General features: G+C 37.9%; 1 protein-coding gene across 2 annotated transcripts in view; it reads right to left on the bottom strand.

The window, feature by feature from the left end:
• Wdr37 (WD repeat domain 37) overlaps nucleotides 1-15,129 on the bottom strand; it is a 224,605-nt gene that overhangs the window by 70,160 nt on the left and 139,316 nt on the right. Inside the window, exons 6-7 of one of the 2 annotated variants that reach the window (XM_090389396.1) lie at nucleotides 7,990-8,156; nucleotides 3,390-3,407 (exon numbers count right to left, since the gene is read on the bottom strand). In XM_090389396.1, the coding sequence (XP_090245522.1) occupies nucleotides 3,390-3,407; nucleotides 7,990-8,156 (185 nt within the window). Of the gene's footprint in view, nucleotides 1-3,389; nucleotides 3,408-7,974; nucleotides 8,157-15,129 lie in introns of both variants that reach the window. The other variant, XM_090389395.1, reaches the window with a different exon arrangement.

The following is a 15,129-nucleotide window of genomic DNA, read 5'->3' as shown; positions in this document are numbered from 1 at the left end:
ATTGCTGCTGTGAAGAGTCTATTGTATATACCACGTTTGTATACAATAAAGATTATATATATATATAATGAAGCTCGTGGCAGAGTAAAAAAGTGTATGGGATGCATATGAAGTATCAGGTGACACAGAAGCCTATGGCAGATTATGAGAAATCCTAGGCAAAGGATGCAAAGAAAAACAGCAAAGAGTTCTTTACTTATGTAAACTCTAGAAGGTAAGGGATGAATCAGATTGGACCACTTAACATAGATGGGTTTGACTATTGATAATCATGCTCAGGTAGCTGATAAACTGAATGAGTATTTTGCGTCTACATTTACACATGAGGAGTTATTCAATGAGGGGAGTGCCAAAAAAAAAAAGCACCTGTGGTGGATGGGATCTATCCAGTTATATTAAAGGAGGCAGCAAAGGAAGTAAGCAAACCCTTAGCCATAATTATGAGAGCTTCCTTGGACTCAGGGAGGTCCCCATGGACTGGAGATGTGCAAATGTGACCCCAATCCACAAAGGATGATCAAAGGAAGACACAAGTAACTACTGACCTGTTAGTTTAACTTGTGTTCCGGGAAAAATAATGGATTCACTGGTTAAAGAAGCATTTCAGGATCATCTAGACAAGATTGCAGTAATAGTTAAGACACAGTATGGATTTGTTAAAGGGAGGTCTTGTCTGACCAATCTGATTGGATACTAAGATGTGGTCACAAAAGAACTGAATGCCAAAAATAATTTTGATATCATATACTTGGATTTCAGAAAAGCTTTTGATACTGTTGCACATGGAAGACTGCTGAACAAATTGGAGGATATGGCATTAAGGGTAAGTTGCTACAATGGATAAAGGGATGGTTGGGTGGGAGACGACAGAGAGTGGTAATCGATGGACACTGCTCTTCGTGGACAAATGTTATTAGTGGAGTTGCCCAGGGTTTGATGCTGGGAGCATTGTTGTTTTGTGTATTTATCAATGATATTGATGAAGGTATATATCAGGCTTAATGTCCAAGTTTGCCGATGATACAAAGATTGGCAGGGTTGTTAATGACAGTAAAGATAGTATGCTACTGCAACAGGATCTAGAAAAGTTAAGCAGATGGGATGAGAAGTGGCAACTGAAGTTTAACATTGACAAATGCAAAGTACTACATATGGGTTGCAGGAACTCAAGAGAAACTTACCAACTGTGCAGCATTTCTAGGAAGCAGAGAATGAAAATGACTTGGTGATAATTGTTCAGTCAGATATGAAGTTCTTTGAGCAGTGCAGACAGGATGTCAAAGCAGCTCAAGGAATCTTTTCAATGATATATAGGAATTTTGCTAGTAGGGATAAGGAGGTAATTATACCCTTATAAGGCAACGGTCAGGGCACACAATGAGTACTGCGTACAGGTCTGAAGGCCTCATTTTAGGAAGGGTGTAGAGTTGCTAGAACAATTACAGAGAAGGGCACCAAGATTGGTAAGAGGAACAAAGGGTTGCTCTTACAAAGAAAGGCTTAAGTTCTGCAAATTGCAGTGTTTGGAGATTATGCACCTGTGAGGTGATCTGATTGAGGTGTATAAGGCCTTGAATTGTTCGAGCAGGCTCAATGCTGATGGGATTCCTCGGCTTGCTCAGATTAAGAACATGAGGGGGCATAGATTCAAACTGAGGAAAGACAGTTGTAGAATAGATGTGCAGAAGTCTGTTCCAGCAATCAACACCCCACTGGTTAAAGTTTGCCTTTAGCCAGGGGTAGTTGATTGCTGGAACAGACTTCCATCTGTTGTTGTGGAAGGTAATAGCTTAAATAAATTTAAGGCTGAACTAGACAAACTTTTTGGAGTGACCGGATGGTTGAAATGGAAAGGGTTTTTTTTTTTTTTTTTTTGCTGATGCTGCATAAGCTTGCTTTCTTGCATCATATATGTCAACTAATGCTAATTATGTGCTTTCCCCTGATTCTGCTGTTCCATCTTCATGCACTTTCTTACAGCTTGAATTAATAAGATTTTCCATCAGAAACACTAACTGGAATGCTTATAACTCTTCCACTGTTCTGGACACTGACGGAACAGAAACTTGCTTCTTTTGTAACCTCACCCATTTTCATCTAGTGAACTATATTCAAAATGTTATAATAAAAGCGTCATATAAATAAATCTTGTAGAAAAAAAGAGGGTTAATCAGAAGACATGTTCATGGTGGATGCAGGAGTTATCCCAGTTGAGAAGACAAGTTCATCGAGCCTGTGGGTATTACCAAAGCCATAGAGATTGGCCCCAAAGATGACATTAATCATTTTTGCCAGCAGTATTCTTCATTGAGGAAAAGCTAAGTGAAGACCATTGCCTCTGAAAAGCATGAAATGTGGACGAATTTAGTGCACACCTCTGGAAATGCTAACCCTTGAGGTTTTCTATTCAAGATTTTTAGAGGAATGACCTTTGATTCTAAAATCTTTGGCTTATTGTGGCTGACTATGTGGAAACACTGAACTGGCATGATTCGGCAAATGTGATCTTAGATACTCTTTTTCCATTGGATGGTCCTACCACAGACTTTGCTGTTCGTTCTAAAATTCAATCAGATAATGAATTTTATGTGCCATCAATTACCACCGAACCTTTTATAGTGGATGAACTTCAGTCTGTCTCTCAAAAAAGTTAATGTACAGAATAACCAGGACTAGATCTTGTAGAAAACATTTTTATTAATCGAGTAGCGAAATTAAAACCTGATGTTCTTCTTAACTTATTCAACAGATGCCTTCAGGAAGAAACTTTTCCGGAAATTTAGAAGGTCACTCGTTAAGTTGATCAGAAAGCTGGATAAGCTTTCTGGAGCTTCTAGATTGTACAGGCTGATTGCTCTGCTGGCCAATTTAGATAAATTGCTAGAGTGACTAATGGCCATTAGATTGAATAACCTACTGGTATAACAGGATCTGATTTCAAGGAGGCTATATGGGCTTTGTCCCGGATATTCCTGCGAGGATGCTCTTGTGGACTTTGTCTCTTCAGTTCAAAACTCAGTACATAAACATACCCTGGCTGTTTTCATCGACTTCGACTCCCTTTGGTGGGAGAGCATCATCGAGCTATCAGCTAGGTGTTCCAACCACCTTTACTTTTCAATCCATAATTACTTTGCCAATAGAACTATAATAGTCGAGGCAAAACATAGCCAACTAGTAAGATCAGTATCTATAGGGTGCCCACACAGCTGTATATTGGGTCCTTTTACATGGAACTGCAGCAGTGGATCAGCCGATCTTTCAATAACACCAAAATAATACCGTATGTGAACGACCTCACCATTTTGTTACCATTGTGGTAACTCTAGTGCCGCTCTTGAAACTACTGCAAATTTTGTCCTCCGGGATCTTAACGATTGGACTGTTACCAATAAGTTTAAAATCAGCTTGTCAAAAACAAAGATGATGATTCTTGGCTCAAAGTTGGATATCTCTTGTACTCCGTTTGTCAAGAACAAGAATATTAGTCTGCTCATAGTTAAAGAGAACAAGCTTCTAGGAAAGGCAATTGATTCCAGTCTCAATTTTATTCCTCACTTGACAAACTTATCATCTAAAATACGTAGCAATTGTTAGTCTCTCTAGAAAAACTTCACGAATCTATAGGCCTGACGTAGCCCAGTGGTCAGGAGCGAGAGTGCATAGCACGCGTTCCTTGAGTGTACCGGGGTTCAAGCCCGTAACTACTAAATACAATAAATATTTGTATTGACAATTTATTGTAAACTCTACTGACTTGGTTGTCGTGCCGGAGTATAAACTGAAAATTAATTTTTTTATTACAATGCAGTTTTCCTTCACCTGGTCACGTATGCTGCTGGTGTGTGATTTCACAGGGCACAGCTCAATCACTTCATCTAAACATGTCTCTTCGCATCTTGCATCTATAGTTAAGGCGTACAGGATGGTCTTGACGCATGTTCTGCAGGTACTGACCGGAACATTACCTTTAGACTTGCAAGTTATTTACAGAGGATTTTATACAGACTGAAAAAACAGATTGAGACTGAATTTTTGGGAATAACCATCAACCTTCAAGATGATACTAAAAGAGAAAGGAGACTGTAGAACAAGTTAGTTAATATCTGGCAGTCCCGATGGGATACAGCTCCCATTGGCACAATAACAAGAAAATTTATACCAGAAGTCTCATTTCTCCTGGATAAACATGTTCAATTGTGGTTCTGCATGGATATTTGCAGATCTTACCTATTGGATTGATGAACCAGAGCCTTTTTAGGTTCAATTTATCTCAACCAAACCTCTGTTCTTGTGGATCACCAGAGAGTTGGGATCACATCTTGTTTCATTGCTTCCCCGTATGATCTTAGACTTCCTCTTCATGCAGTTACTAATTTTCAACCAGGACAGAAGTTGTTTCTGCTTCAAAGCTCGGAGTCATATCAGATTCATCAGGCTTTCACTCTAGGCTTATTTCTGTGAAGGCATTCAGTATCGTCAGATTTCAACAGGATACAGCACAACAGCCCTGTTGATAACTGTTGAATGTGTAAACCCAAATCAAATCATCAAGAAGTATAATTGTTCCTCTGGATTAGGCTCCCAGACAAAATAAATTTTTTGTGTGTGTGTGTGTGTGTGTGTTTTTATTTATTTATTTTTTATTTATCTTTTTATTTATTTTTTATCCATTTCTTTTATTTTTTTACTCTTATTTTCTTCCATTTTATTATTTCATTTTTATTCATTTCTTTTACATTTTATTTTCCATATCCAGCACCATGAGTGGTTTTTTCCCCTCTGGAATGGGGTCCCAGAGGATCCTGGCCCACCTTCTGGCAACACTAGGTGTTGCCGAGTCTCTTTTGAGATGGTCCGTGCTTTACATGGACTGGCCCACCTTCCTGTGGTGTGGACAAGTACTCAGAATCACCTCTCCAAAAGACTGATGCTTCTGGGTAGCCAAGTGGCCAGAACAGAACACACACACACACACACAAACCTACACTAATCATTTTTCTGGCCCTTTTATATTAGTACTATTCTTCACAGAGAGTACTTTTATAGTGGTACTATTCTTCTCTGCCTCTTAGCTTCCTAAGAGGCCGAGTTGAACTGATGTTCTAGGAGCAGCTATTTACATATGCACATGTCCACATCCACCCTAACTAAGAAATACTGGTCAAGGCTCAGACCTAATTGGAGGTCAGATGAACTAATGAGACTCGTGACAGAGAAAAAAAAATTCACTGGAAGCATATAAATTATCACAATACAGAAGCCTATGATAGATATAAACCAGTCTGCAATCAAGTCACAAAGGAGATTAGGCAAGCAAAGGCAGATTACGAGAAATCTTTGGCAAAGGATGGAAAGAAAAAAAAAAAAAGTAAAGACTTCTTTACTTACGTAAACTCTAGAAGGAAGGGGATGAATCAGATTGGTCCACTTGATATCGATGGTTCAACTGTTGATGATCCTGCTCAAGTAGCTAACAAACTGAACGAGTATTTTGTACCAACATTTACACATAAAAGTTATTCAGGGAGGGAAATGCCAGCAGTGTATTAAACTGTAACAGAATGCTTAATGACTTTGTAATAACTGAGAGCAAAGTGGAGGAGAACTTGAAGTTAAACATACGGCACCTGAGGTGGATGGGATCTATTCAGTTATAATAAAGGAGGCAGCAAACACTTAGCCATAATTATAGAAGCTTCCTTGGACTCAGGGGAGCTCCCCACGGACTGGAGATGTGCAAATGTATCCCCAATTCACAAAGGGGGATCGAAAGGTGATATGAGTAATTACAGACCTATTAATTTAACTTCTGTTCCAGGGAAAATAATGGAGTCGCTGGTTAAAGAAGCAATGCAGGATCATCTAGACAAGACTGCAATTATAGTTCAGACACAGCATGGGTTTGTTAAGGGATGGTCTTGTCTGACAAATTTTAATGAATACTATGATGTAGTTACAAAGGAACTGGAGCAAAGATTAATTTTTATATCATATGCTTGAATTTCAGGAAAGCTTTTGATACTGTTGCACATGGAAGACTACTGTACAAATTGGAGCAGTATGGCATTAAGGACAAGTTGCTACAATGAATAAAAGGGCGGTTGAGTGGTAATCAATGGACACTGCTCTTCATGGACTAATGTTATTAGTGGAGTTCTCCAGGGGTCAGTGTTGGGCCCATTGTTCTTTTCTGTATTTATCAGTGATATTGATGAAGGTATCTCAGGCTTAATGTCCAAGTTTGCAGATGATGTGAAGGTTGGTAGAAATGTTAATGACAGTAAGGATGGTAATGCTACTGCAACATGATCTAGAAAGGTTATGTAGATGGGCTGAGAGGGGGCAACTGAAGTTTAATATTGACAAATGTAAAGTACTGCATACAGGTAGCAGTAACCCCAGAATAACGTACCAACTGGGAGTTACTACACTAAGAGTAGAGGAGAATGAAATGAAAAAGACCTGGGGTAATTGTGCAGCCAGATATGAAGTTTTCTGAGGAGTGTAGACTGGCTGCGAGAGTAGCTCATTGGGGTCTTGTCAATGATATATAGGAATTTTGCTAGCATTGATAAGGAGGTGATTATCCCCTTGTATGAGGCAATGATCAGGCCACACCTTGAGTACTGCATATAGGTCTGGAGGCCTCATTTTAGGAAAGATGTTGAGTCATTAGAACAAGTACAGAGAAGGGCAACAAGATTTGTGAGGGGAACAAAGGGTTGCTGTTACCAAGATAGGCTTAAGTTCTGTAAATTGCAGCATCTGGAGACTTGGCACCAGTGAAGTATCTGATTGAGGTGTATACGCCTTGAATGGTTTGAGCAAGCACACTGCTGATAGGACAAATTCAAATCGAGGAAAGACAGATGTAGAATAGATGTGTGGAAATTTGCCTTTAGCCAGCAGGTGGTTGATTGCTCAAACTTCCATCTGTCATTGTGGAAGTTGACAGCTTAAATAAATTCAAGGCTTAACTAGACAAGACAAACATTTGGAGTGAATGGATGTGTGAAATGGGAAGGGTACTTATTTTTTTTTTGTTTTTGGCTGATGCTATATAACCTTGCTTTCCTGCATCATATGCCTCTACTCGGGGCTGCACCAGGATATATAGCTGCCATGGTGCAAACTTCTTATGAGCAAGGATGGTTGCAGAATAGATGTGCAGAAGCTTGCCTTTAGCCAGCAGGTACAGTCGGTCCCCAGTATCCGAGTATTCATTATCTGAGTCCCTGCAGTTACAAGGATTGTGTGAACAAAGTTCCATTTGTTGCTGTGGAAGTGGATAGCTTAAATAAATTCATGGAAGAACTAAAACTATTGGAGGGAATGGGCAGGTGAAGTGGGAAGTTTTTTTCTATATAAGCTTGCATTATTTGCCACTACTAATACTACCTTCCCTTTCATAATTTGCATTAGTTTGTCTCATCAACTGATGAACTTGATGAATAAAGAAACATTTGCTTCATTAATTTTATCCACTTTATCTTGTATACATCACAGTGCAGTATGATTTATACTACACTGATGTATATGTGATAAAATTTTGTGGGCGGGGGAAGCACATTGCATGAGATTCAGATAAGCTGTATACAGGGAAAGCACACCTAGCTTCATAATTTGGCATGGTCTTGGAAGATCCATTTTCCGTCCCAATCCAACATACACAATGTTCGTGCTCCTTCCAGTCAAGCTGGCAGCAGAGCAGAGACAGAAAAAATATTCACTAGCTGATCCAGATGCCTACTAGACTAACAACAAGTTCACTTCAGAGGACTATCTAATAGGTGGCAAGTGAAAACAGTTTTAATATATAATGTTTGGAGAACGTGCAGTATTGCCATAGTGCTGTCATAACCTCAAAAGATGTGACTCATATTGCATGACATCTTGAAAATAACAAAAATATGTTAACTGAGACCTTTCAGTATATACATAAATGAATGAATAGGAAATATTGGTACTTGCATTTAGTTCCCCAACAGTTGGAGAATAAGTTGCTCTCCAAACATGTGCACTCTGATCACCAGATGATGTAACTACTAAATCCTGGGACGGATGGAATCGAACAGAATTTACAGATCCTTTGTGACCTACATACTGCATAAGACAAGATCCAGTTTGTATATCCCATATTCGAGCTGTATGATCTAGAAAATAAATTTAAAAAGTAGTAGTTGCTTCAAAAGAACAATTAAGCAAAAGTTCATTTTCTACAAAGAAAATATTTCATATTTTAAGAGCATGAATAGGTAAATATTACACCTATTACAGGAGAGTATGAATAATTTCATTATACAGCAGACTTTCAGAATAACAGCGCCTTCGAGGTGCCGTTATTTTGATTTTTCAGTTATCTAGAAAGTTTTATTTTTAATATATTTAATACAGAAATAATGAGACCAAATAAAAAATAGAGAAATTAAGAATGCAATTTTGTTAACTGCACATAAAAAACAAACATGTTGAAGATCCAACGTTATATTCTGCCATCAATACACTGCTGCTTATGCCCCATTCTATTTTCTTTATTATATCAAGTTTAGTCTGCACGGGTAGCACAGTGGCATTGTCCTCCCCGCACTGGGTGGAAAAGGCCTGGCTGGGTTCAGGTCCCAAAGTTTTCGGGTGACCCTAATGTAATAGTTTGGATTATATCAAGTTTGCCACTAAGAGTTAATGCTGTTGTTCTTTTCTTCTCTGTATGAGGTTTATTAACTTTAGGAGTCAAAGTGAGGGGTTTTAATTTAAAATAAATGTAAAACAGCGGTATAATCTGTGATACAGAAATTGGGTGACTTGCTGTTTTCTTTTTCGCCACACTGCAAGACATCTGTGCTGTATGTAAACATCCGATCTCAAATGTACCGTTATTTCGACAGGCCACTGTATCAATTCCCCCCCCCCCTAACTACTGCTTAATATTATTTTAGAAGGAACATTATTTATTCAAATAAGTTTTGCTGCAGTTTTCTAATATAGAGAGGCAGTAATTTCACATAATTTTACTTAAATATAGACTTTAAAAAATAATATATAAATTAAATGACAAAGGCATTCTACAAACATACTTGCACAAATTAATGTGGACCGTGATACTTTTTCAAAAAAGATTTAATGTTGTAATTTCAGAATTCAAGCACAAAAACCAAAGAAATACAAATTAATATTGTGGCCTCCTTTATAACCATCTTTACTTGTTTTGACATGAAATATTTTGAAAGTTTCATTTTTTTTTGATGAAAACACCTTTATCACAGCACAAATCATCTTCTCTTACACTGTACAGGCCATTCATTTTTTTGAGCCTATCCTTATGGATAGACCAGAGTTTCAAAGGGACTAAGGTCAGGTAGTGTCCACACCATTCCAAGCACTTTGTTTCCTCTAAAAAATTGCAAGACTTTTTTTTGGATGAATGGCAGGGAGCAAGGCCCTGCTGAAGAATGGCATTCCTAGTTGCAACTAGATTATTCAAATCTCACAACACTTCTGTTGCTACAATTGTTATGCATTCATAACTACTGATCAATCCATCTATAGGCACAAGGGATTCTGTACCTTGATACAAAGAACCATAAAACATTTTTTTAATAAGGTATTTATTAGTTTGCTGCATGTACACTTTCTCCATCTGACCTCTTTATATGTGAAAGTCTCATACCTGCACCTAAAATTGGCTCTCATCAGAAAAGAAAACATTTTTGTTTTACAACTTTTTTTAACCACAGCTTGAATCAAAAGTTGGTTTTTGATTGGCTGTATGACTCTTAGGCCAACCTATCTGAAGCAGAGTACTGAATCATATTTTTGCATCAGTTCCATCAGAACTTGGGAGTCTGCGGACAAGGCTAGTGGGGGCCATATGTGTTCAAAGCTGCTAAGTGGATTTTCTTATTTATTGATTTGAAATTGTTTTTCTATAAATTTTGATTTAAATTTAGTAGTATATATTTTAATTTGGTGTACAGGTAACTCTCGTATAACACAGCAGTTAGATTCCTATAAAATCTCGTGTAGTGCGTACCGTGTTATATGGGACTAAGAACCAGTACAAAAAGGATTACATTCCAAAAGCTAGAGAAAAATACACCATTTCATTAACAAAATGTTAACAAACATACACCATTCTAGATTTCGCATATCTTCTGCTCTCTCTAAAAATTCAGTAATCTGGGTTTGTTTGCTTGATAGATCTTTGTAAATTTCATCATATGGAACTAAACAATGCCCCTGCCCATTGTGCGCTTGTGAACTTTGGGCTCCTTTCAGTCAAAGAATCTGCATTCAAAAAATGAGATCCTAATTGCTCGGCAAACTTTATGCTTTCCCGTATGCTGTTTATTGTAAAATTTGGAACTTCAGAATTTTCATCTGCGCTATCATCCTCTGAATTGATTTGTTTTACCTTGGATGCCATTTCCACCACATCCGCTTCACCAGCATCTTTTTCTACCAGTACTTCTTGAACGTCTTCAGTAGCCATAACATCAAAACCTGATCCTCTACTGACTTAGCAAGTTCTATTATCACACCAATTCCGTTTTCTGCCGGGTAAACCATATTTCTTGAATGAACTGACTCTGGCCATACATTTTGCCAACACTCATTTAATGCTGACGGTTTTACTTCTTTGAGCTATAAAGCTATAATTCGATACACTCACAATTGAAAAATGTTTCCATGCCTCAGTTACTTCAGACAATTTTTTCCAAAATCAATTGTAACGATTTTCTGATATAATGAATTTTAAAGGTAGATGTAATGCCTCGATCTAATGGATGAATTAAAGAAGTTGTATTAGGTGGTAAGAACGTTATTTCAATGTCTGGATAACTTAAAATCTTTTGGATGGCCTGGGACATTATTCAATAGTAATAAACATTTAAAATCTAGATTTTTCCACAAGATCAACAAGCATAAGTTCAATAGCACAGAACTTAACATGGGGATTTCCCAATAATATTTTTTTCCTCAACAACTGGCAAATCAACAGCGGGGATTCACAAAAGACTGAAATGTTGAAAAATTGCATCCAACATAATAGCAGGGCTTTTTCCTGCTCAAAATTACCGTATTATGCAAGGTCTGATGCAATTCTCTAACCGTGTTAAAGTGAAACCACATTATATACACTGGTGTTCAAAGAAAGTGCATCACCCCTTAAAATTGTAATTGTCGTCCAAATAACATAAGTTTATGGCAATATTTCTTACAGATTGCATCAGATAAGATTGACATGCATAGGTGATGACATAATATTGTATCAGCTGTTACTTTCAGCTATACAAGCATGCTCTGCAAGAGTTGCAGTCATTCCTTGACTGTGTCAGGATGGCGAGTTATGTACGGTTGACGCCACAAAGAAAGAATGCTATTGTTGCTTTACATGAGGAAGGATGTTCTTCCCGTCACATTGCTTATAGAGTGTCTTGTAAACAGTCGACGGTGAGATTTCTTTCCAAACTTAAGAATACTGGTTCTCATGATAGGAAAAAAAGGAACCGGATGCAAATGAGTCTACGCCAAAACAGGACGGAGTTTTGAAACACTTATGCTTTAAAAACCATAAAGCTTCTTCGTCTGAGCTGAAAAGAGAATGGGAAGAACTTACAGGAGTGGTAACAAGTGCAGTTACAGTCAGAAGAAGCGTCTTCAAAAATGGACTTTTAGCCTTCATCCTAAGAAGAAGCCCCTCCTCACACAAAAAATGAAAAAGGCCCGATTAATTTGGTGTAGGGAGAATGTCAAATGGACCCCTGAGCAGTGGAAGTCAGTTATTTTCTCGGATGAGAAGAAATTCAACCTGCATGGCTCTGATGGGAGACAAACGATTCACCGTAGACATGGTGAAGAATACCTCCAGACTGTATGGTGTTTACAGTGAAATTCCCTACCAGCCAAATGATATGGGAGTGCATTTCGTATCGCGGGGTAGATCACCTGCAGTTTATAAAAGGTTCCATAAATACCAATGGATACCTGGCTATATTCGAAAGCAAATTGCTGCCAACCATTAGAGACCATTTCAACTTGCCAAGTAACTGCATCTTTCAGGATGACTCTGCTCCTTGTCATCAGGCAAAATGTGAGTAGGCACTTCTGTAGTTACTTTAACTTCATTTCTGCATTAGCGGTTTGACAGTAATGTATTTACATTTGTTACAGGTGAAAAAATTATTGGAAGAATGGTCCATTACAACTCTTAGCTGGCCAGGAAACAGACTGAACTGAATCCTATAGAGAACTGTTGGCATTGTTTGGAATCTGCAGTTGCCAGAAAGAAACCAAAGACCCTTCGTGAACTTCAGGAAGTAATAATTCGTGTTTGGAATCACAAACTATCAGTTGATTATCTTCAGAAATTTATCTTGTCAATGCCTTGACGGTGTGCTGTTGCTGTTTGTTTATTATTTGGATTTTAGGAGCATTAGCAACTAAGGCCATATTGCTCCGGGATATGCAGTGGTCATTCCCTGACCTTTCCGCATCCTCCGTATTTGGTGGTGACGGACTCGAACCCCAGTCTAATCAAGAAGCATGTGCTATGCACTGCTGCTCCTTTCCACCTGGCTACGGAGGAACCTATATGCTGCTGTCATCAGGCCAGAGGTGGTTCAACTAAATATTAGTTTGCACCTGGTGAACTTTTATTTTGTTTTCCATTTAAAATGATAAACTGAAGCAAACTGAGGGCTTCTGATAACATTTCAGCCATAATTGTCGTGTTTACCAAAACTGTTTTATAAAGGTTGCAAATGGAATATATCATTTTGGAATATTTTGTGAGCACCTGTCAAATATTACTTATCTATGCCTTAACTATTAATAAATATCTTTTACTTACATTTCTATTTGTGATGCTAGTCATTAATGTAACATACCATCACAAAAAAAAGGGTTAGAAATGTGAAATTCTTAGGTGATGCACTTTCTTTGAACACCAGTGTTAGTACCGTATTATGTGAGGATTGCTGCAATTTATCAATTGTTAGAGTGAAAGTGTTGTTGAAGTACCATGTTATACAGGGGTTGCCTGTATTTATTCTTTACTAGGCCTTGTAATTGCATAAAAATCCACAGTCTACTTCTGCCGTCATTGTATCGATAGTAGCTTTCGAATTCTGCCACCACTGTTTTCTTATCGATATAGCAGATACTAGAAGTTTCTATGTAACTTGTAGCAGCATAATCAGTATCAGCAGAGGATTATAAACTATAAATTTTAGCACTACTTATGTATTTTAATAATTTAACTTGTCATGTTGGCTGTAACGTATGACAGCAATATTTGTAGGGCTTTTAGAATTGATGATTTGGCATAGATATAATATCGCAAATAGCTAGCCTGTGAGAATTTTACTATCTGTTGCCACATAGGTGGCAACAGATAGTAAAATTTATTATCTATTATAACTACTTAGATTTTATTAACATTACATTTCAATGTAATACATATAACCAATTAGATTTCACAAACGTAACGTGATAACTTAAACTAGATAGGAGATACAAAATTCATAAAACATTAACTAGGGGTAGAAGATAAAACTGATACTGAAATATATCTGCATAGTGTCATTACTGCATTGAAATACAAGTTTAGCATAATATTTTTAATTGTATTGAAATTGAATCAAAATCATGCTTCTGACTACAGCAACAAAGCAGAAGACTCAAGGTAGAGAAACTGCTGTAGCTCGGGGGAGAAACTGAAGGGGTAATTGTCCTCTGAATCACAGCCTTTTGAAATGTATTGCTTTGATGTATAATACTTGTCTGAGCATGCACTCACTTGTTTGTACAGTCCACTCAACCACAGAGCCTATATAAGTGGCACATCCCTTATGCAGTCATAGTACACCTGTAAAAACCGTTGTGAGCTCTCACGGCGTGTTAGTTTTCTTTTAGTATGGCAACCAGAAAGTGTATAAACAGTCCCGACATATTTTGTCACATACATGGTATTTCTGTTCCTGTAAAGCAGATTCGAAATATTACCGATTTTGTAAAAAAAATCGTATTATGCATACTTTGACATAAAACTAGGGGATCAGGATAAATCGTGGGCACTGCACAAAGTATGGCATACATGTGTCGAACATCTTAGAAAATGGAGTCAAGGAAAAAAAGGGTGTGCATGCCATTTGCTATTCCTATGGTGTGGTACAAGCCATGGCAAATGTTACTTTGGTGTATGTGACATTAAAGGTTACAATTCAAAAAATAAAAAGGACATCAAATATCCAGTTCTACTGTCAACCATAAGACTGGTTCCGCATGGACCTGATCTGCCTGTAAAATAAAACCTCCACCAGAAACTTTCGAGTCCACATCTTGTTGTTGTTGTTATTTGGTTTTTAGGAGCATTAGCAACTAAGGCCATATTGCTCTGGGGATATGCGGTGGTTATTCCCTGACCTTTCCGTATCCTCCATATTTGGTGGTCACGGGCTCGAACCCCAGTCTAATCAAGAAGTGCGTGCTACGCGCTGCTGCTCATGCCCACAGAGGTGCCCCACATCTTCTTCCACCGAAGCAGAAGCTAAAGAGGTTAGTGAAGAGGAATGTTATCAACCAGAAAATATTTTAACGCCACAGCAATTCACGCAAGTCTAACTGAATGATTTAGTAAGGGACTTAGGTCTTCCAAAGTATGCTGCTGAAATTCTGGGATCCAGACTTCAAGCGAAGAACTTACTTGCTCCAGGTACATCATTTTCCTGGTACAGAAATCGTGAAAGGGAGTTTATACAGTATTTTTCACAAGAAGGTCCTCTCGTATATTGCAGTGATATCGCTGGTTTAATAAGTGCCTTAGGAGCTCCATCATATGTTCCTAGTCAATGGAGACTATTTATAGACTAAGACTAGTTTAAAAGGTGTTCTCTTGTATAATGGAGATAAGTACACATCTGTTGCTCATTCAGTCTACTTAAAAGAAACTTATAACAATCTAAAGTTGCTTCTGGAGAAAATTAAATATCAAGATTACGAATGGCAACTATGTGGAGACTTAAGTGTTATGTATGTTGTTGGGGCAACAGGGTAGGTACACTAAAATGCCATGCTTTATTTGTGAATGGGATAGCAGAGCTAAACCTTACACCAGGGTCAAAAAGA

The sequence above is a fragment of the Mastigoproctus giganteus genome, unplaced genomic scaffold, assembly GCF_048544385.1.
Source record: "Mastigoproctus giganteus isolate SK-2022 unplaced genomic scaffold, ASM4854438v1 scaffold_15, whole genome shotgun sequence".
Lineage (NCBI taxonomy): Eukaryota > Metazoa > Arthropoda > Arachnida > Uropygi > Thelyphonidae > Mastigoproctus > Mastigoproctus giganteus.
This window is presented reverse-complemented; position numbering and strand designations above follow the sequence as displayed.